General features: G+C 44.9%; 1 protein-coding gene across 1 annotated transcript in view; it reads right to left on the reverse strand.

Moving 5' to 3' along the window:
- Positions 1–20402, reverse strand: part of LOC140720875 (NACHT, LRR and PYD domains-containing protein 3-like) — a 121185-nt gene extending 100783 nt beyond the window's left edge. Inside the window, exons 1-6 of the mRNA XM_073035725.1 lie at positions 20189–20402; positions 16752–16846; positions 13129–13542; positions 12399–12565; positions 3345–3516; positions 3172–3237 (exon numbers count right to left, since the gene is read on the reverse strand). Of these exons, the coding sequence (XP_072891826.1) occupies positions 3172–3237; positions 3345–3516; positions 12399–12565; positions 13129–13542; positions 16752–16761 (829 nt within the window). The 5' untranslated portion in view covers positions 16762–16846; positions 20189–20402. The remainder of the gene's footprint in view (positions 1–3171; positions 3238–3344; positions 3517–12398; positions 12566–13128; positions 13543–16751; positions 16847–20188) is intronic.
- Between the last annotated feature and the right edge of the window lie 4457 nt (positions 20403–24859).

Here is a 24859-nt window from a genome sequence, read left to right on the forward strand (position 1 = left end):
TGTTAATAGGATGATTATTTTACGCGATTGCTTCATCAGTTGTAGAAATTTCACAAGTATTGTATGAATTTTATATATATTTGGAACTTCTCTTAAACACAAGGAACAGAATCAGATGTGTTTTTTTTTGATTGACAATATAACACTGAAAGTTTTCTGCTTTCCACAGGGTTTGAAAAAGAATTACATAATCTGTTATCTGTTGTTCAAACCCGAACGGTGTGCTGTCTGATCTCCTGTGAGTATATTGTGGTTATCTAAATTGTTATCTGAGTTGTTATTAGTTACGAGATGTACGATGCTATAATTTTAGATATAGAATTGTCTTATTATTATTAAGAGCCAATAATAACATGGTAGGTGACCATTTAGTAGTCTTATAAATGCAGAATAAAGCTGTCGTTGAGGCTGGTGGTACATACCTTCAGCCTTTTATATGTTCTGCCCCATGGGAGTATGACAGAGAGGATGTATGAGGTGGTTTGGGGTTCAGTAGCAAGGCTTTGGGTCGGGTTTGTGTCTTGCCAGCTTGATTGAGTTCCTCCAGGACGTGACAAAGGTGATGGATGCAGTTACACATGGATATTGTCTACTTGTATATTGGTAGAGTGTTTGACAAAATCCCACATGGGAGGCTCATACAGAATATTAACATGCTTGAGAACTGTGGGGAATTGTCCTGGCTGCCGGGGACACAAACTGGGAGAAATGTCTTGGCTGGCGGGTGGTGAATCTGTGAAAATATTGTTATAGACGGCTGAGGAAGACACTTCATTGGATATATTTAAAATGCAGGTCGATATGTTCCTGATTAGGAAGAGCGTCGACGTTTACTAGGATAAAGGGGTAAAGAGGAATTGAAGAGCAAATTCACTGAGCCGAATGGCTTAATTCTGCTACTAGGTCTTATGGTTTTAGGGAGCATCTGGAGTATTGTGTTCACTTCTGATTGGCCAGCTCTTGGAAGGATTGGAGAGTGTGCAGAACAGGTTCATCAGGATGTTGCCTGGGTTCGGTGACATGTGCTACAAGTAGAGGTTTGATAAACTTGGTTTGTTTATTCTGGAGTTAGAATAGAGATCTGACTGATGTGTTCCAGTTTGAGAGATATGAGTCTGGGTCGACAGCCTGTATTTTGTTTATTTTTTACATATGACTGGTGTCTAATACCAGAGGGCATTTGGTTAAGGTGAGATGGGGTAAATTTACAGCAATTGTGGATAGTTTTTTTTAACAGAGTTGTGGGTGCCGGGAATTTACTGTCTAGGTCAACATGGCTTTGTGAAGGGAGCGTCGTGCCTCATGAGGCTAATTGAGTTTTTTGAAGAGGTAACAAAAAGCAATTGATGAAGGTACGGTAGTAGATGTGGTCTACGTTGATTTTAGCAAGGCATTTGACAAGGTCCCTCATGACAGACTCATCCAGAAAATAAGTGGGATAAGTGGAACCTTGGCTGTTTGGATAAATAATTGGCTTACAGGAAGAAAGCAGAGGGTAGTAGTGGAAGGAAAGTATTCTGCCTGGAGGTCGGTGACTAGTGGAGTGCTGCAGGGATCTGTCCTGGGACCCCTGCTATTTGTGATTTTTTATAAATGACCTGGATGTAGAGGTGGAAGAATGGGTGAGTAAATTTGTGGATGACATGAAGATTGGAGGAGTTGTGGATGGAGCTGTAGGTTGTCGAAGGTTACAAGAGGATATAGACAGAGTGCAGATTTGGGCAGAGAAGTGGCAGATGGGGTTCAATCCGGATGACTGTGAGGTGATGCATTTTGGAAGGACAAACCAGCATGTTGAGTGCAAGTTTAATCGTTGGTTACTTAAGAGTGTGGATGAACAGAGGGACCTTGAGGTTCAAATCCATACATCGCTTAAGGTCGCTGCACGGGTTGATAGGCTAGTTAAGAACTCCTATGGGATGCTAGGCTTCATTAATAGGGGGATTGAGTTCAGGAGTAGAGAGGCCAAGTTACAAATCTACAAATCTCTGGTGAGACCTCACTTAGAGTATTGTGTTATATTCCGGTCACCTCATTATAGGAAGGACGTGGAAGCTATGGAGAGGGTGCAGAGGAGATTTACCAAGATGTTGCCTGGTTTGGAGAACAAGTCATGTGAAGCAAGGTTAGCAGAGCTGGGACTTTTCTCTTTGGAGCGTAGAAGGATGAGAGGGCACTTGATAGAGGTCTAAACAGTTATGAGAAGCATAGATATGGTGGATTGCTAGAACCTGTTTCCCAGGGCACCAATAGCAAACACTAGAGGGCATATGTACAAAGTTAAGGGAGGCAAGTTTAGGGGAGACATCAGGGGTAAGTTTTTTTGCAAAAGGTTGTGAGTGCCTGGAACCACTTGCCAGGGATGGTGGTGGAGGCTAAAACATTAAGGGTATTTAAGAACCTCTTGGACAGGCACATGGATGAAAGAAAAATAGAGGGTCACGGGGTAGTGTGGGTTTAGTACTCTTTTTAAAGGAATACATGGGTCGGCACAACATCCGGGGCGGAAGAGCCTGTACTGTGCTGTAGTATTCTAGTGTCTAGAGTCTAGTGACTAGGGTCATGTCGGAGGCAACTATGTTATAGATGCTCCCAGTTATACATGAATGTGCAGGAAATGCAAGGAAATGGTCAATAATATAAGAAAGGATACCAAAGTATTTTTTTTCTTTCCCAGATATATAAAGAGTGAAAAAAGGGAGAGGGTCGATATCGGACCACTAGAAACTGCTGTTGTAGTTGCAGTAACGGGTGAAAAGGAAATGCCAGACAAACTCTGTGCAAGTCAATGGCAGAATTCCAAAAGGTAAAGAACATCAGCAAACAGAATTGCGTGTAGTGCTATTACAAAGGAAAAGGGGCTTGGAAGATGAAAGGTCTGAAGATAGAAAAGTCACCTGGACTGGGTCATACAGAGTATCAGGAGCCTGCCTAGGGTGTGTTGGGATTTCCAGAGCGTTAGGACCTGGAGTGAAGGCTTCAGCAGAACCAACAGCTGGATTAATGGAAAAATATATTGTAGAATATTCAGGCTGTGAAGAGAGATTCTTTGAATTGTTACTTGAATCCAGAGATCAGCGAATGATTAATGGCGAATTTTGATTCCCAGGTTTTGCCAAGTCACAGACTAACACTTGAGATGTGGTTTGAACTGTGCATTTGATCACTCACCTATCAGCTGAGTGGGTAATTCAGATAAACCTTGGCCGATGTTCACGTATTCCTGTGGATCAGGACCTGTTTAAATATTTTAAAAAATCCATGGAAACAGAGCTAAAATAATTAACATAACTAAAATGTTTATCTCAATGTGCCTTTGTGTTCAGAGCGTGGTTTTAACATACCGAGTTCCTGTATTTCCCTCAGTATTCTGTCCAACTTCGGTAACTCAGTCCTCCACATCAGAAAGGATTCCCACATCGCCCTCCGGGCCCGGGAGCCTTTGCCCATCACCAAACTGAGGAAGAGTCTGGAACTCTCTGTCCGGTTTCCCTTCTCTGTCAGTTCAGTGACTTTCTACAAAAGGAAACAATGAATTTATTGTGGAGCAGACAGACAGACATGGAGAATGTGGAGGAAAATATCTGTTCATGGTCCCGGTAGCTTCAGAACAGATGCAGTCACTGGGCTGCTGTCTCATCCTCCCTGGGTTCAGTCATTAACAGAGAAACAGTAACTGAAGGAAATTCTCAATCAATAGTGTGTAAGAATAAGGATTTCCTGACACCCTGCGGTAGATGCAACGTGATGAATTTCCTCAGTCTGTCAATGTGCAGTATTACATCAACAAGATGTGACAACAAGAATGGAAGAGAGGGGAGAGAGAGAGCAAAAACAAATGGATCGTGGCTGACAAAAGTTTGTAGTTGGGTGCTTACATCCAAGGATAAATATTGAATCGAAAGGATACACAGGTGGGTGAAAGTGTTGGGTCGAAGCTGCTGTCATTAAAAATGAAAAGTCCTGAGACAGAGGTGATATCGGATTGGACAATGTAGATGTTTAGAAACTGCATAAGTAAAATGACCCTGATGATACAGGCCTGTTAACAGTAGCCAGGATGTGTGCTACAAATTACAACAGGAGAGGGAAGAGGTATGCAAAAAGGTGAATGTGAAAATAGTCATGGGGAATTTCAATATGCAGTTAGCTTTGGAGAATCAGGTCAGTGTTGAATCCCGAGTGACGAAATTTATAGAATGCCTATGAGATGGCTTTTGAGAGAAGCCTATGGTTGATCCCACTATAGGAAAGACGGATCTGGATTTGGTGTTGTGTATTGAGCCAGATTTGATTGGGGAGTTTCAGGTAAATAATCCCTTAAGAGGCAGTGATCATAAAATAGCAAAACCCACACTGCAGTTTGAGAGGGAGAAGGCAAAGTCAGATGGATCAGTGCGACAGTTGGATAAAAGAATTACAGAGGCATAGGAGAAGACCTGGGCAAAAATATATTCGAACATGACTAACAGGGACAATGGCAGAGCGGGAATGGCTGAAGTTTCTCGGCGCAATTAAGAAGGCTCAGGACAAATGATCACACAGATGAAGAATTATTCTAAAGGGAGGATGATCAACTATGGCTGACAAGATAGTTAAAGCAGCACGAAAGCAAAGGAGAGGGGACATAATATTACAAAATATAGTAGAAAGCTGGAGGACTGGGATGCTTTCACAAACCAACAGAAGGAAATTAAAAAGCCGTAAGTAGAGAAAATATGTAAGATGAAGGTAGGCTAGCGAATAACGTAAAATAGCTCACCAAGAGGTCCGTCTGATATATGAAGAGTGAAGGAGAGGAAAGTGGATTTTGGGTCACTGGAAAATGACAGTGGAGAGGTACTGTCAGGGGACAAAGAAATGACAAAAGGTATTAGTAAGTGTTTTGCGTCAGTCTTCACTGTAAAAAATACACTACGACGTGCCAGATATTTGAGAATGTCAAGTGGCAGAAGTGAGTGTATTTGCCATTATTAAGGAGAAGGCACTCGGGAAGTTGGAAGTTCTGAAGAAAGATGAGTCAGTTCAGTTCAGTTCAGTTTCAGTTTATTGTCATTTAGAAACCACAAAAGCAATGCAGTTAAAAAATGAGACAACGTTCCCCCAGAATGATATCACAAAATCATATGCACAACAGACTACACCAGAAAATTTACATAACGTTTTGTAATCCCCAAATCCATAGTCCAGAGAGGCTGCTGCGTATTAATGTCGCGCTACTGTCTTAGCGCGCTCCCCAGAAGGGAGCTCCAAGTACACCAGACAAAACAAGAATACCCAGACACACCAAGTCAGGAGACCAACTCTACCACCCAACAAACCAAAAACTAAAGGTACAAGACCCGATCAACTGCACTCGATTGCTTCTGAAGAGACTGAGTGATGATCACTCAAGAATCACTAGATTCTGGAAAGGTTCCGGTCATTTTAAACTATAGGCCATTTAGTCTGATCAGCGTTTGAGAAGATGTCAGCAGTCGATAATTGAGGATAAGGTTTCCGGGTATTTGGACGCACATGATAAGAAAAAGGCCAACATCTATGGAAGGGAATCTTGCCTGACAGAACTGTTGGAATTTTTTGAGAGAACAGCATGCTGGGTCGACAACGGAGAGTCAATGCAAGTTGTTTACTTGAACTTCCCGAGGACCTTTGACCAGGTACCGCACATGACACCGTTTAACAAGACAGGGGACGACAGTATGACAAGAGAGACACTAGCATTGATAGAGGATCCATGATTTTCTCCAGACTGATTTTGTCTGACTGTCAAAAAGCACAGAATGGAACAAACAGGGCTTTGTCTTGTTGGATGTTGGTGACCAATGGTGCTCTGCAGTGGTTGGTTTTGGGAGAATTCCTTTTTCCGTTATGTCAATGATTTGAAGGCTTTATGGACAAGATTGCGCACGTTACGAAGATGTGGGGAAAGACAGGAAGCGTTGAGGTAGCACGGATTTTGCAGCAGGACATGAATGATGAAGAAATGGACAAATCAGTGACAATTGGAATGTAGTATAGGGAGGTCCATGGCCATACACTTTGGCAGAAATAATGAAGACATAGAATATTTTTGAGAGTTCTAAAGAGTCTCAGGAGACCTGGTGCAGGATTCCTTCCAGGTTGAGTCGGTGTTACGAAAGGCAAAAACAAATGTTAGCGTTCATTTCGAGAGGATTAGAGTATAAGAACAAGCACTGGCCAGATCTCACTTGTATATTGTGAATGGTTTCAGTCCCCTGATCAGTAAAAATACGTGATGCATTGTTGAAAGTCCAGAGAGGAATCAAAACTGACAGATCCAGTGATATTAAACCTGATTTTGATGAGAATGATTCCTGGATGCGCCTGTACTGGCTGGAGTGTGGAAGGATGAGGGGAATCTAATTGTAACCTGTGGAATACCAAAAGGCATTGAGAGGATGTGGAGATGACGTTTCAAAGTGGGGGAGTCTAGAACCAGACAGAACAGCCTCAGAATAGAGGGACGTCCATTTAGAACAGAGATGAGGAGATTCTTTAGCCGAGGAGTAGTGAATCTGTAGAATCCATTGGCACTGACAGCTGCGGAGACTAGGTCATTGGGTATATTTAAAACAGAGGTTGGTACCTTCTTGACTAGTCAGGTCAGCAAAGTTCACTGGGAGAAGGCAGGAGAATAGAGTTGAGAGGGATAGTAAATCACCCATGATGTAATGGCGGAGTAGGTAGATGGGCCTAATGGCCTACTTGTGTTCCGATACCTTATGGTCTTATGATGTGTAAGGACAACAGAAAGTTAAGGAATGTCAGTGCGGCCGTCTTTTGATGGAGATGGTTACTGCCTGGCACTCATGCTGTAAAATGCTGATCACTTCCTGAATGCAGGCATGGGCTTCCTCATTTACTGAGGAAATATGAATTAAACATTGAACCATCTTCAAGCAACATCTCTCTCTCTCTCTCTATCTCTGGCTATCCATCCCATAGGATGATGATGGTTCCTTTCAGTCAGTCAGTGGGGTGGTACCCCACTCCTCAGAAAGGAACCGTGTGCGTGAGTGGATTTTAAGTGAGTAGGGCGTTGCACCGGTCCAGATCCACCCTCTCGACATCCCCTCCCGGATCCAGCAGCCTGGTTGGGTCCAAGACGTCTGGGGGAAGTTCTGTTGCAGTGAATGGCCAGACCAAGCTTCGATGCGAGGGATGCCCTTTCCGGGCTTCTTTGCCAGATGACCGTTGACCCTAACAGAAGGGTCATCCACCCTTTGACAGGTCTTGTTTTTCGTCCTGCAGGGTGTCTAGCCACCTTCCTCACCAGGCCAGCATGGTGGGGGAGCTGGTTTAGTCACCGACCATCCGACCATGCGACAGGTATTACTGGGTTACATGGTACCGGCAGCACTCAGACGAGTGGTCTGACCAGAACATACACTGATGATGGAATTAAGGTAGTCGAAGATGCAACTGAACATGGATGGGCTTAGGACATTGCTCTGAGAAACAAGAGGAATGATGTCCCGGGTTTGAATGATTGATTTCCCAGAACAGTTACCAGTAGGGAATTGGAAAGGTTTTCCATAACACAAATAACGGACAACAATTATGGAATAAATCAGCATAATTCCCTGATGGTCCACTGCACTGTAAAATAATCCCTCAGTTTCACTGCTACCAGGTCTGGGGAGTTACAGTTGTGAAGGAGATTTAACAAGAGATTTAATTGAACGATGAGTCAGCTAACAGAGAGGAGGTGCAGAGGCTAATGGACTGGTGCAGAGCCAACAACCTGTCTCTGAATGTGAACAAAACAAAAGAGATGGTTGTTGACTTCAGGAGGGCACGGAGCGACCACTCCCCGCTGAACATCAACGGCTCCTCGGTAGAGATCGTTAAGAGCACCAAATTTCTTGGTGTTCACCTGGCGGAGAATCTCACCTGGTCCCTCCAGCTCCATAGCAAAGAAAGCCCCGTAGTGAACCTACTTTCTGCGAAGGCTGAGGAAAGTCCATCTCCCACCCCCCATCCTCATCACATTCTGCAGGGGTTTAATTGAGAGCATCCTGAGCAGCTGCATCACTGCCTGGTATGGAAATTGCACCAGCTCGAATCGCAAGACCCTGCAGCGGATAGTGAAGTCAGCTGAGAAGATCATCGGCGTCTCTCCTCCCGCCATTACGGACATTTACACTACACACTGCATCCGCAAAGCAAACACCATTATGAAGGACCACACGCAGCCCTCATACAAACTCTTCTCTCTCCTGCCGTCTGGGAAAAGGCACCGAAGCATTCGGGCTCTCACAACCAGACTATGTAACTGTTTCTTTCCCCCAAGCTATCAGACTCCTCAATACCCAGAGCCTGGACTGACATCAACTTACTGCCCTCTACTGTCCCTATTGTCTGCTTATTATTTATTATAATGCCTGCACTGTTTTGTGCACTTTATGCTGTCCTGGGTAGGTCTGTAGTCTAGTGTAGTTTTTTTTTTCTGTGTTGTTTTTTTACGTAGTTCAGTGTAGTTTTTGTACTGTTTTATGTAGCACCATGGTCCTGAAAAACGATGTCTTGTTTTTACAGTGTACAGTACCAGCAGTTATGGTCGAAATGACAATAAAACATGACTTGACTTGACTTGACTTAATGGTTTTCCAGTGAAGCAGACGTCTTCAGATGATGAATTTATAGATGAGCATACATATTTACAGATTACTCCTCTTACCTTTGGGTAATGCCTATCTGATTCATTACATACCGCGCCAATGAATCCCAACGAGAACAGAGTCACTCACGGGTGTAACGCACTTGATTTTCTAATACCACTCATGGCTGAGTAGGTCAAATCTAGGACAAGACAATCACTGTTTATGAGCTCCAAGGAGAGTGACCTGAAATGGTGTGTCCCTGTTTCTCATTAGTTAGATATTCAGCAAGTTATCAGATTTTTTTTCATTTTTCTCCCTTCCCTTTCTGGACAACCTATTGATCTTCTTCCTTTTTAGGACAACCTGTTGATTTCTGGGATCAGCTAGTCAGCAGATTTATTTTGTATTTTGTGAGTTCTTCTTCCCATTTAGGTCAAACTATTGACTTTTGTGGCCATGAGATATCAGCTTTGTGCGTGATCTTTCACGCCTAACCTATCTTAGAGATTTTCGAGGAGGTTGCCAGGAAATTTGCTGTGGCCAAGGTTGTGGATATTGTCTACATGGACTTCAGCACGGTATTTGTTCCCTCATAGCAGGTCGGTCAAGAAGGTTCAGTTGCTCAGCATCCGAGATGAGGTAGTAAACTGGATTAGACACTGGCTTTTTGGAGGAATTCAGAGCGTGACTATAGACTGTTGCATTTCTGATTGGCGCCTGTAACTCTTGTAGCGTCACGGGGATCGGCGCTGTGTCTGTTGTTGTTTGTCATCTATATCAATGATCTGGATGAAATTATAGTTAACAGAATCAGCAAATTTGCGGATGACACCAACATTGGGAAGGTGCAGTGGACAAAGAGGAAGACTACAAGAGCTTGCAGTGAGATCTGGACCAACTGGAGAATGGGGGTAAAAGGGGCCGATGCAATATAATGCAGACAAATTGCACTTTGGAAGGACCAAGCAGGGTAGATCTTACACAGCGACCGGTACGGCACTGTAAAGTGTGGTAGAACAGAGTGATCTGGGAATACAGGTCCATAAGTCATTGAAAGTGACGGGAAATGTGCTCAAGTTGTGGATCTGAAAGAAAGTTTCTTAGCGCATTAACATTTATAAATGAAAATATCGTGTACAGTAGATGGGATATGATGTTGCATAAGATGTTGGTGAGGCCTAATTTGGATATTATGTGCAGTTCTGCTCACCTACCTACAGGACAGATGGAAATAAGTTTGAAAGAGTACACAAACAAAAACAAGGATGTTGTCGGGACTAGAAGACCTAAGTTCTAAGAAGAGTGACCGGGATAGGACTTTATTCATTGGAACGTGGAAGATTGAGGGGAGGTTTGAGAGAGGTTTACACAATTACATGAGGTACAGATGGGATAAATGCAAGCAGGCATTTTGTACTGAGGTAAAGAGGTACTACAACAAGAGGTTATCAGTAAAGTGTGAAAGGTGAAAAGTTCAAGCGGTACAAGCGTGAAACTTGTTGACTCAGAGGATGCTAAGAGTGTGAAACTAGCTAGCAGCGCAAGCAGTACAAGCAGTTAAGAGAAGTCTGGATAGATGCATGAATGATGAGGGTATAAAGCGCCATGGCCTGGTGAAGGTCAATGGAAATACATAGTTAAGTAGTCCAGCATGGAACTAGATGGGCCAACAAGCCTGATTCTGTGCTGTACTTTTCTATGACTATGACAAGTCAGTCACACATTGTTTGGGAACTCACGGAGCCAAGACTAGATGTGGTTAGCAGGTTTCCCTCTGTCAAGTACGGCAGTGAAGCCGGTTGTCTCAGTTTACAATCTGACAGTTTAATATTCATCCTGGATTAACGAATGAGGTGAATCTGCCCGTTGGTTCAAACAAGATTTGAAATCAGTTTCAGACTGAATGCCTGTTCGAAGTCCCGATATATACAACCATAGAACAATTACAGCACAGAAACAGGCCATCTCGGCACTTCTAGTCCGTGCCGATGCTTACACCCACCTAGTCCCACTGGCCTGCACTCAGCCCATGACCCTCCATTCCTTTCCTGTCCATAGACCTACCAATTTTACTTTCAATGACAATACCGAACCTGTCTCTACCACTTCATTCCACACAGCAACCACTCTCTGAGTAAAGAAATTGCCCCTCGTGTTACCCTTAAACTTTTGCCCCGTAATTCTCAAATTATGTCCTCTTGTTTGAAACTGCCCTACTCTCAATGGAAAAAGCCTATCCACGTCAACTTGATCTATACCCCTTATAATTTTAAATACTCTGTCAAGTCCCCCCCTCAACCTTCTACGCTCCAAAGAATAAAGACCTAACTTGTTCAGCCTTTCCCTGTTACTTCGGAGCTGAAACCCACTAACATTCTAGTAAATCTTCTCTGTACTCTCTCTATTTTGTTGATATCTTTCCTAAAATTTGGTGACAAGACCAGTACACAATACTCCAAATTCGGCCTTACCAATGCCTTGTACAATTTTAACATTACATCCCAACTCTTATACTCAAAGTTCTGATTTATAAAGGCCAACATAGCAAAAGCTTTCTTCACCACATAATCCACATGAGATTCCACCTTCAGGGAACTATGCACCATTTTTCCTAGATCACTCTGTTCTACTGCATTCTTCAATGTCCTACCATTTACCATGTATGTCCCATTTGGATTATTCCTACCAAAATGTAGCACCTCACACTTATCTGCATTAAACTCCATCTGTCATCGTTCAGCCCACTCTTCTAACTGGCCTAAACCTCTCCGCAAGCTTTGAAAACCTGCTTCATTATCCACAACGCCACCTGCCTTAGTATCATCTGTATACTTACTAATCCAATTTACCACCCCATCATCCAGATCATTAATGTAGATGACAAACAACATTGGACCCAATACAGATCCCTGAGGCACACCACTAGTCACCGGCCTCCAACCTGACAAACAGTTATCCACCACTACTCTCTGGCATCTCCCATCTAGCCACTGTGAATCCATTTTACTACTTCAATATTAATACCCAACGACTGAACCTTCCTAACTAACCTTCCATGCGAAACCTTGTCAAAGGCCTTACTGAAGTCCATATAGACAACTTCCACTGCTTTACCCTCGTAAACTCCTCATAACCTCTTCAGAAAATTCAATGATTTGTCAAACATGATCTTCCACGTACAAATCCATGCTGACGATTCTTAATCAGACCCTGTCTATCCAGATAATTATATATACCATCCCTAAGAATACTTTCCATTAAATTACCACCACTGACGTCAAACTGACAGGCCTATAATTGTTAGGTTTACTCTTAGAACCCCTTTTAAACAATGGAACCACATGAACAATACACCAATCCTCCGGCACCATCCCCATTTCTAATGACATTTGAAATATTTCTGTCAGAGCCCCTGCTATTTCTACACCAACTTCCCTCAAGGTCCTAGGGAATATCCTGTCAGGCTCCGGAGATTTATCCACTTTTAGATTCCTTAAAAGTGCCAGTACTTCCTCCTCTTTAATCGTCATAGTTTCCATTACTTGCCGCTACTGCTCTCATATCACACTGATAAATACAGCAGGTGGGAGATAAAAAGCTAAGGCTGACCCTGTAGTTCCCAGTGCTCCCCACCTTAACAGCTGAAACCAGATCTGCGAGAGACAAGTCAGAAATCAAAGTCTCAATTGCCAGGTAGAACGCAAAGAACGTGAAGATTAATTTTGGTCACTATTCCCAGCAGATTGGTGGTAATACACTCAATACACTCACCTCATTTTCTTCTCTACTGAAATGTCCTTCCTTTGTCAACATCCAACCGAGTCTTTCAACCTTTTCTTCAATTGCTTGTTTGAGTCTGTCTCTATAGAACTTTGTCAGTTGGTAGAGTCGATATTCCTCCCCCTCTGCTAGGAGGTCAGAGATTGTAAACCCTGGCTCTGTGAATATAAAAAGGAAAATGTAGGCTTTAACTCAAATATTCTTTATTTTCACTGCTCTCACCAAACTCAGCAAAAAAACATGACTTGAACCTGCCTACAGACAGAAAAACGGATTTATTCCCAATCTCCAACACTGGCCTTAATACCTACCAAGCAATGTTCTCGGTATTACGTTAATAGAAAGACCACATTTAATGCAAACCAGTCCATCCGCCATTCAGCCCACTCAATTATTTCAATTTTGGATGGACAATATGCTGGGACAGTCGGTAATATTCCCTTCCCAGAGATACTCTCTCCATCCTGGCGAATACATTTCCCTTCATTCACATCCGGGAAATACTCTCTTATCTGGACAACTGCCTTTCCTCCAATGCACATCCTGTAAATCCTCAGAGCAGGTAGTACACTTCCTGTAGTGGGGTAACGGCTGCCCCACTACACCACATGTACCACACCCACACATTCCCCCTTTCTCTGACCAACCCTCCAACAAGGAATCGCATTTACCCTCCTCCCTGCCACATTCTGCAAACACATCACCCTCATATTTCACTCACCCGCTCTTTGTTGGGGACTTGATAATTCAGTTTCCAATGAGCTTCCGCGCTGACAGGCAGTCGTCTCACTTGTGCTGGTTCCAGCGTCCTGATCGATGTCTCTGACGTCACTGTCCCTGGGCTGACAGACAGTCGCCTCACTTGTGCTGGTTCCAGGGTCCTGATCAGTGTCTCTGACGTCACTGTCTCTAGTCTGACAGGCAGTCGCCTCACTTGTGCTGGTTCCAGGGTCCTGATTGGTGTCTCTGGGCTGAATTTGCTCCACTTCCGCTGCGGCCATACTGCATTCTGGGACATCGCTCTCAATCTGACCCTGCTTCGGTACCTTGCTTCCTGTGTCCCGATCATCTTTCCCCGATGATCCGCCTAGCAAAAACCTCTTCAGTAGTTTCTGTACTCCTTTCGATTCCCTACCTGAAATAAATGATGAATTGCAGGTTAAACGAGTATGATTTAGATCGGAGCAAAACTGATTCAGACTGCAATTTAGCCGTGACTCTGGCTGACCATATTTGGAGTGGGACTGTGCTGGTTACTGTGAACCGTACATCCTGCTTGGTGACCATCCTGATCAGGCGGTGACTGGACACATTCACTCCCAGTAAAATAACAGTATAGACACAGTAATGCTAAACACTTAATTCACAGCAGTTGAATGATGACCACGGGATCTTAATGCAACGGTGTCCGGTGATACTGGGAAATTAAATAAAGATATGACGTCAATCTTACCGGCCTGTAATTTCTCGGATTACTTTTAGATCCTTTTTTAAACAATGGAACATCATGAGCTATCCTTCAATCCTCTGGCACCTCACCCGTAGATATCGACATTTTAAATTTATCTGCCAGGGCCCCTGCAATATCAACACTAGTCTCGTTCAAGATCCGATGGAACATCCTGTCAGGTCCTGGGGATTTATCTACTCTGATTTGCCTCAAGATAGCAAGCACCTCCTCCTCTTCAATGTGTATAGGTTCCATGACCTCACTACTTGTTTGCCTTATTTCCGTTCACTCCACGTCAGTTTCCTTAGTAAATAGAGACGCAAAAACCATGTTTAAGATCTCCCCCATTTCTTTTGGTTCCATACATAGCTGACCACTCTGATCTTCAAGAGGACCTGTTTTATCCCTTACTATGCTTTTGCTCTTTATATATCTGAAGAAGCTCTTTGGATTATCCTTCACCTTGACTGCCAACACAACCTCCTGTCTTCTTTTAGCCCTCTTGATTTCTTTCTTAATTATCTTTGTCAACTTTTTATACTCTTCAAGCTTATTTCCTCCCTGTTACCTATACATGTTATACATCACTCTCTTCTTCTTTATCAGAGTTCCAATATCCCTGAGAACCAAGGTTCCTTATTCTTATTCACTTTATCTTTAATCCTGACAGGAACATACAAATTCTGCCCTCTCGAAATTTCTCCTTTGAAGGCACGCCACTTATCAATCACATCCTTGCCAGAGAACAACCTGTCCCAATCCACGCTTTTTAGGTCCTTTCTCATTTCTTCAAATTTGGCCTTTTTCCAGTTTAGAACCTCAACCCGAGGACCAGATCTATCTTTATCCATGATCAAGTTGAAACTAATGGTATTAGCATCACTGGAACCAAAGTGTTCCCCTACACACACTTCCGTCACCTGCCCCAACTCATTTCCTAATAGGAGATCTAATATTGCATCCTCCCTAGTTGGTACATCTATATATTGATTTAGAAAATTTTCCTGAACACATTTTACAAACTCTAACCCATCTAGACCTTTAACAGTATGGGAGTCCCAATCAATGTGTGGAAAATTAAAATCACCTACAATCACAACATTCTGTCACCTGCAGTTGTCTGTTATCTCTCGGCAGATTTGCTCCTCCAATTCTCGCTGAATATTGGGTGGTCTATAATACAAAACTTTTAATGAGGTCATACCTTTCCTGTTTCTCAGCTCCACCCATATGGCCTCAGTAGACAAGCCCTCTAATCTGTCCTGCCTGAGCACTGCTGTAACATTTTCCCCTGACTAGCAATGCTACCTCCCCACCCTTCATTCCTCTGCCCCTACCACATTTGAAATATTGGAACTCTGGATCATTAAGCTGCCAGTCCTGCCCCTCCTGTATCCAAGTTTCACTAATGGCTAAAATGTCATAATTCCATGTGTCAATCCAGGCCCTCAGCTCGTCAGCGTTCGCCACAATACTCCTTGCATTGAAATAGACACACCTCAAAAGATTACTACCACCACCAAAGAGTCTTTCTGACTTTGCATGAACTTTTAACATTATTTATTTTCACCCCCGCTCCACTATCTGCTCTGGAGCTCTGGTTCTATAGAATGGATTAGATTAAGCTGGAAAGAGTTTAGTGGAGAATGACCAGTATGTCACTGGACTAGGATGTTGGGTTTTCTGTTATATGGTTCGTCTGGGACCGTTTGCCCTGGATAATTGGAGCTTAAAGGGTGACCTTACACACGTACATAAAATAATCAGGGACGTAGATAGGGTAGATGGGCATAGTCTTTTTCACGGGGTAGAGGAGACTAAGACTCGAGGGCAGAAATTTAAAATGGACCGAAGGGGCATTTGTTCACGTGGCGGGTGATGGGTATAAATTACATGCAGCCAGAGGAGGCAGTAAACACAAATAAATTTACAAAGTTGAGAGGATGTGGGCAGGGAAAAGGATAGAAGTCTATAAGGGAAATTTGGGAAAAGCTGTGGGGAAATGGAGCATGCACAAAAGACATTTGGATCAGCATGAATTAGCTGGGCCGTAGGACCAGTATCCAGGCTGTTATGTCTGTTTTATTCCCTGTGGAATCAGAGTTGAGCACAATCACAATGTCTACTGGGGACTGAGACATTTGGTCATTGGCTCTACCAGGTTTTCCATCAGAGATCAAGGGAATTTTAAATCCAGGTAGCAGATGATCTTAATAGGGAAATATTGAGAACTCACATTCACCATTTGTACACAGCCCAGACATGGATTCGGGTATTAAAACACTGAAGCAAACCGCATATTATCCAGAATGAGATGTCATCTGATCTTCAGCCATTCCTAACTCCGGCAATGTTCTCGGCTCGGCTACAGAAAACAGATTTCCGAAACTCCCCTAATCTCCTTTCTGCAGCAGCCGAGAAAACCAGGAGGGAGTTGATAGCTGCCCTTCTAAAACCTGAAATGCTCGGTTATCACACGATCTCTGAATTCCTGGAAATGCTCCTACCATCTGGTTCTGAATTTTATAAATGAAAGTTGGAGGTATCTTACACATCAGGGCCTGTCTAGAGGTGAAGCAGAAACTGACCCTGGACTTTTACACAACCCACAAGCCCACGGTTGCATTCCAATGTTTCACTCACAGACACCTGATCCAGGAGTACCTGCTCCTTTCACTGAGGTGAATGGAGTGATTCGACCATTACCGGTGTCAGGTCCCTGCACTGGAACTGTTAGATTGATTAATTACTCAAGGCCGCTTTACCAGTGGGATCAATGACGCTGCTTGATGAAAGTTTTCTGTGCCCAGTTAACACCTGTGTAAGTTTGTTCATTTGTACTAGTGTGCGCCAACAGGTCAGAAGTTTAATTGGAATGATCCCAGTGATCATACCTCTGTCCATTCTGATTGTGACAGGATTGTTGATTGTCGTCGTCTTGTTCACACTTTGGTCCCGGTGCAGGAAAGCTCCACCTGCCGGTGATACCCTGAATTACACACAACAAGCAGACAGTGACTCATTGAGAGTACGATTACAGTACTTTGCAAATAACAATATCGCCATCCCCTGTATCAGAGCATCCGTTGGCTTAGGGACAAAACATTCCCTGTTAACATGAACTCCTACACCATGTCTGTCCAGTGCATCTACTGATAGAGTTACAGAGCAACAGAGACCTTTCAGCCCAATGAGACAATGCTGACCACAGTGCTCACCGAGATGGTCCCAATTTCCTGTGATGGGCCCATTTCCCTCCTGGACTCTTCATTCCATCTACACTTCCCAACTGCTTCTGGAATTATACAATTGGGTCTGCCTCATCCACTTCCTCTGGCAATTCCCTCCACATCATCACCAACCTCTACATGGAAATGTTGCTGCTCGTATTGGTTTTGCAATCTATTTACCACTGCTCTGCCCATTTAGATCCCCAATAAGCTACGATAATCTTCACCGTGAACAGCATCCACTAATTTTGTGCCATCTGCGAACTTACTGGTCAAACCTTGTACATTCACATCCAAATGTTTGTAGGATAGTAACTGTTCTGGAACCTGGTGTTGCATGTCCTGAGGCACCTGTACCTTCTACCTGATGGCAGCAGCGAGAAAAGTGCATTGCCTGGGCGGTGAGGATCTTTGATGATGGATCCTGCTTTTCTACGGCAACGTTTCATGTAGATAAACTCAATATTTGGGAAACCTTTACCCGTGGCATACTGGACCAAATCCAGTACCTTTCGAAGGATTTTCTGCTCAAAAGCATTGGTATTCCCCGACCAGTCCGTAATGCAGCCAATCAGCAGAATTTACACCACACATCTGCAGAGGTTTGCGAACGTTTCTGAATCTCCACAGACTCTTGAGGAAGGAGAGGCACTGTCGTACTGTCTTCGTAATTATATATATATATATGATGGGTCTGGGACAGGACCTCTGAGAGTGAGACCCAAGAATTTAAAGTTACTGACCCCTCCAACTCTGATTCTCCAATGAGTACTGGCTCAGGGACCGCGGGCTTCCCTCTCCTGAATTCTACTATCAGTTTTTTGGTCATATTGATATTGAGTGAGAGGTTGTTGTTATTACACCAGTCAGCCAAGTTTTCAGTCTCCCTCCCGTATGCTGATCCACCTCCCTTTTTGATAGAGTCCACAACAGAGCTATCATCAGCAAACTTATATATTGTGGTGGAGCTGTACTTAGCCGCACAGTCACAGGTGTAAAGCGAGTAGAACAGGGGGCTAAGTACACATCCCTGTGGTGCTCCAGTGCTGATGGAGATTGAGGAAGAGCTGTTTCTGCCAATCTGAACTGGGTGGGGTCTACAAGTGAGGAAATCCAGGACTCAATTGCACCAGGAGGTATTGAGGTCAGGTGTTGGAGTTTACTGATTAGTTTTGAGGAGATGATGATGTTCAAGGTTCCCTGATAACTTACTGTGAATGACATCGAGCTCTGAGGAGTTGCAGCTTGGTGCACCTGGTGCGGATGTGGTCATCTGGGAGGCTGGGGGTCTCTCAGAATTTCCAGTAATTTCCCTTTTTTATTTTAAATACTGCACAAACACCAACGGTTTTCAAGATGCTTCTGACATCCTGAACAGATTTTGCAGAAATGCAATGCCTATATTCATTAGTTTTCTCTTCATTCCAATACAGTCCAGACAGCGAGTGTTCACAACATCCTCCCCGTCACCAACCTCACTGTCAATCTGTTACATCTGCTCCTGAGGTCACTTGTCTCTTCACTGAGGGACAGAGATCAGATAATGAAAAATAAAACGTGCAACAATCCTTCGTGGGCTGTTACTGAGTAACGGCTCAGCAAAAATAACAGAAAAAATGAATAACAAAGCTCTACGACATATCCTGAATTTAATTAGGACCAAGAGTAGCACAGCAACATTCTCTATCAATACGTTAAAGTTGTATTGTCTCCTTCTACCCTGCCTCGTGCTGCATTTAATTCAACCTGTGCTGGTGATGCTTCCCCCGGCTCACTGCCCCTGGGGGCGAGGGTCCTCTCCCAATCCCGACCCCGCAGACTATCCCAACACCGAATGGAAAGGAAACTGCCGCCCATCCAGGAACAGTGAGCATGCGCTGTGATTGTTACATCATCAGTGTGGGGGGCGGAGCCTCAAAATGAAACCCGCAGATGCTGCAGATCTGCGGTAAAATAAGAGAGGGAAACCAGTTGAATGAGATGGCGGTGGATGTGGAGATGAAACCAGCTGGGAGAAAGGATCAAGGACAATCACTGATGGTCCTCCAGCAATACACAGATACTGAATTAATAGTAGATACTACTGTATAAAAGATTCTAAAATGACCAAGATAGAACAACAGGAAATTTGGCATCTACCCTTCTCTCCTAACTAAATCTTATCAATGCACCATGGAAAGTATCCCATCCAGATACCTGACACCTTCGTCTGGCTACTGCTCCGCCCATGATTGCAAAGAACTGCGGAGAGTTGTGGGCACAGCTGAGTACATCACAGAAACCAACCTCCCCACCATGGACTCTGTCCACACTTCCCACTGCCTCAGTAAAGCAGGCCGTGTAGTCAAAGATCCCCACAACCTGGGACATTCTTACTTCTCACATATTCCCCATCAGGGAGGAGCTACAAAACCCTGAAGCCATGTCCCACAAAGACGGTTTCCATTCTGCTGTCCTGAGCAAACTGAATGTCCCCAGTGTGATAAGATGGACAGCTGACCACACTGTGTTACTTGAAGTGACCTGACACTTTCTGCACTGCACTTTCTCTAGAACCATAATGCTTTGTAGCACTGATATTATTTTACCTTGTATCACCTCAATGTACTGTTTAATGAATTGATGTGTGTGGATAGTACACAAGATAAGATTTCCAGTGAACCTCTATACATGACAATAATAAACAGATTTCTCAATTTAATCGTTTGGAAATTATTAGGCGGCCTGGGTTGCTGGGTTGGCGGGGAGAGTTAAGTGAAGTGTAGAAATACTTATAGGAGCCCAGTTACACAGAAACAATTATCAAACCCAGGTATCAATCCAGGTGAAGTTTGGATCCGCTACCGGGCCAGGTGATGGAGATAAAGTTCCCAGGATATATCTCAATGGATGGATTCAGTCCCGGCCTCATCACCTCATCCCGCTCCTAGGACCGCAGCACCAGTGGCTGAGCGGCAGGTCATCTCAGGAGTTTCGGTGTGAAGCTCCCACAACCTGGACCCACAGAATATGTTCTGTCTGGGAAGCGGTGGAAGCCGGCTGTTCAGGGAAATAACGGGAAGCACTGCCCACCATTGCTCAGGACCGGCCTCAATTCTCACCTGCAGGATCTCGTTGGTCTTGCCCCACAGAGAAGGATCGTTCCCCCGACTCCCCGCCCCAGGGGGCAAGGTCACTCTCCTGATCCCAGCCCCACAGACGATCCGCCGCTTTCATCCACTCAAAAATCACTACCCATCCTGGGACTGAGCATGCGCAGTGTGATCGTGCGTCATAGAGTGGGGGCAGGGCCTCAGAAACAAACCTGCAAATGCTGCCGATCTGTGGTAAAAAGGGAGCAGGAAACAAGGTCATGTGATGGGTGCAGGGTCTCTCATTTAAAACAGTGACTCTGCTCTTCACTCCTCACACGCTGCCTGATCTACCCGCCAAAATTTCCACATTTCAAATTTACACCAGCTACATTTTTAATTTTGCTCTCTGCATCTTACACATCCCATCCCTGTACTGCATAGGTCACAGAAATACAGGTTCGATTCCCATTACTGTCTAACAGACGATTCAGACCCAAACAGGAATCGTGCAGGTTTTGTTCACAAACACTAATTTCTATTCATATTCCTTTGGAATCACTGGAGAGGAACACTGAAACATCAAGTGAGAAACAGCCATTCAGCCCCTCCAACCAATCACAATGATAGATGCTCAGCCACATTTCTTCCCAATCCTCTTTGCCTCAATCCCTTCATTCTCCACCCATCTCCCAGCCTCTTTATTCTGTGAGGGAGATCATTGAGTCTTCACTGCCTCTGTGGTGGGGATTTACAAACATTCACCACCTTCGGAGTGGAGACATTTCCCCTCATCACAGTCCCGGACAGTCCACCCCCTTTTTCAGAGACTGGGATCCCTGGTTCAACCGGTAATGATGTTGTGCATTTCAATGTGTTCACCTCGCAGTCCTCGATTCTCTAAATGAAAGGGTTATCGCATTTGATCTTTCTTCATATGATGACCCCACCACTCCAGAGATCAGTCAGATGAATCTTCATTGCACTCTCTATAACAAATACCCTCTAACCTCTTTGTTAATTCTCTATGGAAATAATTTCCATCTTCTGCAGCCCCGTGTTGCCCCAAAACACTCACCTCCCATCCCTGTCACTATTTCCACCATCCCACCTCCCCCCTCACCTGGATCCACCTCTCACTCCCCAGCTCTTGCCCCATCCCCACCCCTCACCTCTTTTCTCTGACTATTTCCCGTCTACTCTCAGTCCAGAGGGAGGGTCTCGGCCCAAAATATTGATAGTCCCTTCTCAAACACAGATGCTGCCCGACCCACAGAGCTCCTCTGGCAGTTTGATCTTTGGTCTGTATAACCCGTGTTAGTATGGGGAGCGGGATTTTACACCATATTCCAGGTACAATCTCCACAAAACCCAAATAATTGTTAAAGTGATTTTCATTCTTATACCAATAACTCTTCCAATAAATACAATGTACCTTGGACCTCCCTCCCTACCCTCTGCATCTAAGTCCATCTCCATTGAATCACACTCAGGATTTCAATTTGTCCTATAGTAGTGGGAGATCTCAGATTTCCCATATTGGTCTCCAGTTGACCTGCTGTTCTCACTCACTTATTTTGTCTCTGTAACCACAAAACCTTTTGACAAGAGACACAGAACATAGAATAGTACAGCACAGGAACAGGCCCTTCGGCCCAAAATGTTGTGCTCAAACTATCTAATTAATCAAATTGCCAATTAAACTGATCCCTTCTGCCTACACAATTTTCCCTCACATCCACGTGTCTATCTAAACATTTCTTAAAAGTCCCCAATGTATCTGCCGCTACCATCACACCAAGCAGCACATTCCACCAAACCACCACTCTGTGTAAAAAAAAGCACTTTCCCCTCACATCTTCTTTCAAACTACCCCTCTCACTTTAAATGCACACATCTTGATGTAGACATTTCTACTCTGGGTAAAAAGTTGTTCTCTATCTACTCTATCTATACATTTTGTAGCTTTATTAACCTCCATCGTCTCACCCCAGCCTGCGCTGCTCTTGAAAAAACAACACAAGTTTGTCCAACCTCTCGTTACAACTCATGCCCTCTAATCCAGGTACAGAGAAACACTGACTTGTGGCAGCATCACAGTCAAGTACATTCAGATAACACACGGAACACAAATTATACAATTCTATGTCATTATCAATATAGCAATACAGGTTCTATATCATTAACAATATACAAATACATATATTGTGTCAATAGTCATAAATATACATTTTGTGTCGTTATCAATGTATAAAAATATTTTTTTTCAAAAGTAGCCTTAGAAATGTTGAATTTGGTCCCTCAGCCAAATTGTTGACACAGTTTGAGAAAAACTGGGCTCCAAGCGCTTGTCCTTTCAACACTCACTGGGAAATCCTGCAGACCCAAGCAGGGTCTGGTTATTCCTTCTCATTAAATACACAGACAACAGGAAAAGGTCATTCAGCTCATCCAGTCCATCCTGTCATTCAATAAGATACAAGACCAGTGCATCCTTACTCCCGAACACCAGTCCAATCTCCGCTTTGCCCAGACCATTGGCCAAACTTGCAGGTCAACAGTCTGCCAGTGTTTGCCCCCCGCACCCCCCCCCAAATGGAGAATATCTCTGCTTGCCGCCATCGGGCTCAGACATTTCCACAGATGAGCCCCTCATGTCCCTTCCCCACTTTCAATGGGCTTCTTCCCCATCCTGCTCATTGAACCCCCGCTGGAACAACCATCCTCTCAGACTCCATGCTGTTCACCCGCTCTCACACCACCTTTATCCTCTCAGTAAAATCCCTCACCTATGTCTTTCTGCCAGATCACTTACTCCACGAGAAGCCTGCATCAAGGAGCAGTTTCCTCCTACCTGTCAGTGACAGATTATACTTCGGCCGCAGAAGTCATTTCACAAACTCACCCAACTTCCCGTGGAGGGATAAAGGAAATAATTCAAAAAGCTGGACATCTACTTTGGGATTTGTTCTGCTGTGACGGGAAGTTCGAAGCGGGAGCAAGAAATGAATTCAGTGGGGGTAACGCCTTCTTAGCTGGTCTGCCTCTGCTATTGGATGCAACCAGTGATTGACATCACTTCACACCAATGGGAAGAGCGTAACTCCTCTGTTGACTGTGGGGTGGTGTGGGTAGGTGATGCACCATCAATAACTCACGCTGAGACTTAGGAAGTGAGATATCGGCTTTTATTGACTGAAGAAGAACACTACATCCTGGGAAAATGAGGGAGAGCAGCAGGCCACAGTCGCCTTTATACAGGGGTCTGTGGGAGGAGCCACAGGGGCAGTCAGCAGGGTCTGTGGGAGGAGCCACAGGGGCAGTCAGCAGGGTCTGTGGGAGGAGCCACAGGAGCAGTCAGACAGGTATATCTAGTTCACCACATTCACCCCCCCCCCTTTGTTTAAAAAAAATTCCCAAGCATATTTACAGGTTAAGTCTATCAGGTGGTCGAATCGTTCGCTGCGATCTACGTAGCTCCGGCTGCAATTGCACAGGAGCCGGAGGTGATGACGGCACAGGTGCCGGAGGTGGTGTTTGCTCCGGAGGCGGAGAGTGGGTTGATTCTGTCCCAACAGGAGGTGTCAGGGATCCCTCGCGTGTGAGCGAGGTCCCTGGAACAGACGCGTACGGAGTCTGTGTGGGGCACGGTGCGTGCGGAGTCACCTCGGGTACAGGGTGCATAGTTACCGTGGAGTGCTCGGGGTAGTGGTCTGCTGCTCCGGCGGGCGCCAGGTCGCGGACAGAGACCGTGTCCTCCCGCCCATCAGGCAAGACCACGTAGGCATACTGGGGATTAGCATGCAGGAGGTGAACCTTCTCGACCAGTGGTGAGTACTTATTACTCCTCGCATGTTTACGTAGCAGCACTGGCCCCGGGGACGTCAGCCAAACTGGCAGGGTGGTCCCAGTGACAGACTTCCTGGGAAAAGAGAATAAGCGTTCGAGAGGGGTGGCATTAGTGGACGTACACAACAGGGAGCGGATAGAGTGGAGTGCCTCAGGGAGGACCTCCTGCCATCGGGAGACCGGCAACCCTTGTGACTTAAGGGCTAAAAGTATGGCCTTCCACACTGTGGCATTCTCCCTCTCCACCTGGCCATTCCCCCGGGGATTATAACTCGTGGTGCGACTAGTAGCTATGCCCCTAGCAAGCAGGAACCGGCGCAACTCGTCACTCATAAAGGAGGACCCTCTATCACTGTGGACATAGCAGGGATATCCGAACAGTGTGAAGAGCTGGCGCAGGACTTTGATGACCGACGTGGTAGTAGTGTCGGGGCAGGGAACGGCAAAGGGGAATCGCGAGTACTCGTCAATAATACTGAGAAAGTAGACATTGCGGTCGGTGGAGGGAAGGGGGCCCTTAAAGTCAATACTCAGTCGCTCAAAAGGGCGGGTGGCCTTGACAAGCTGCGCAGTGTCAGGACGGTAGAAGTGCGGTTTGCACTCAGCGCAGATCTGGCAGTCCCTGGTCATCGTCCTGATGTCCTCCAGGGAGTACGGCAGGTTCCGGGCTTTAATGAAGTGATAAAACCGGGTGACCCCCGAGTGGCAAAGTTGGGCATGAAGGGCATACAGCTGGTCGAGCTGGGCACTAGCACACGGTCCCCGGGATAGGGCATCAGACGGTTCATTGAGCCTGCCAGGCCGGTACAGGATATCGTAAGTATAGGTGGAGAGTTCCATTCTCCATCGCAA

The sequence above is a fragment of the Hemitrygon akajei genome, unplaced genomic scaffold (assembly GCF_048418815.1).
Source record: "Hemitrygon akajei unplaced genomic scaffold, sHemAka1.3 Scf000048, whole genome shotgun sequence".
Taxonomy (NCBI): domain Eukaryota; kingdom Metazoa; phylum Chordata; class Chondrichthyes; order Myliobatiformes; family Dasyatidae; genus Hemitrygon; species Hemitrygon akajei.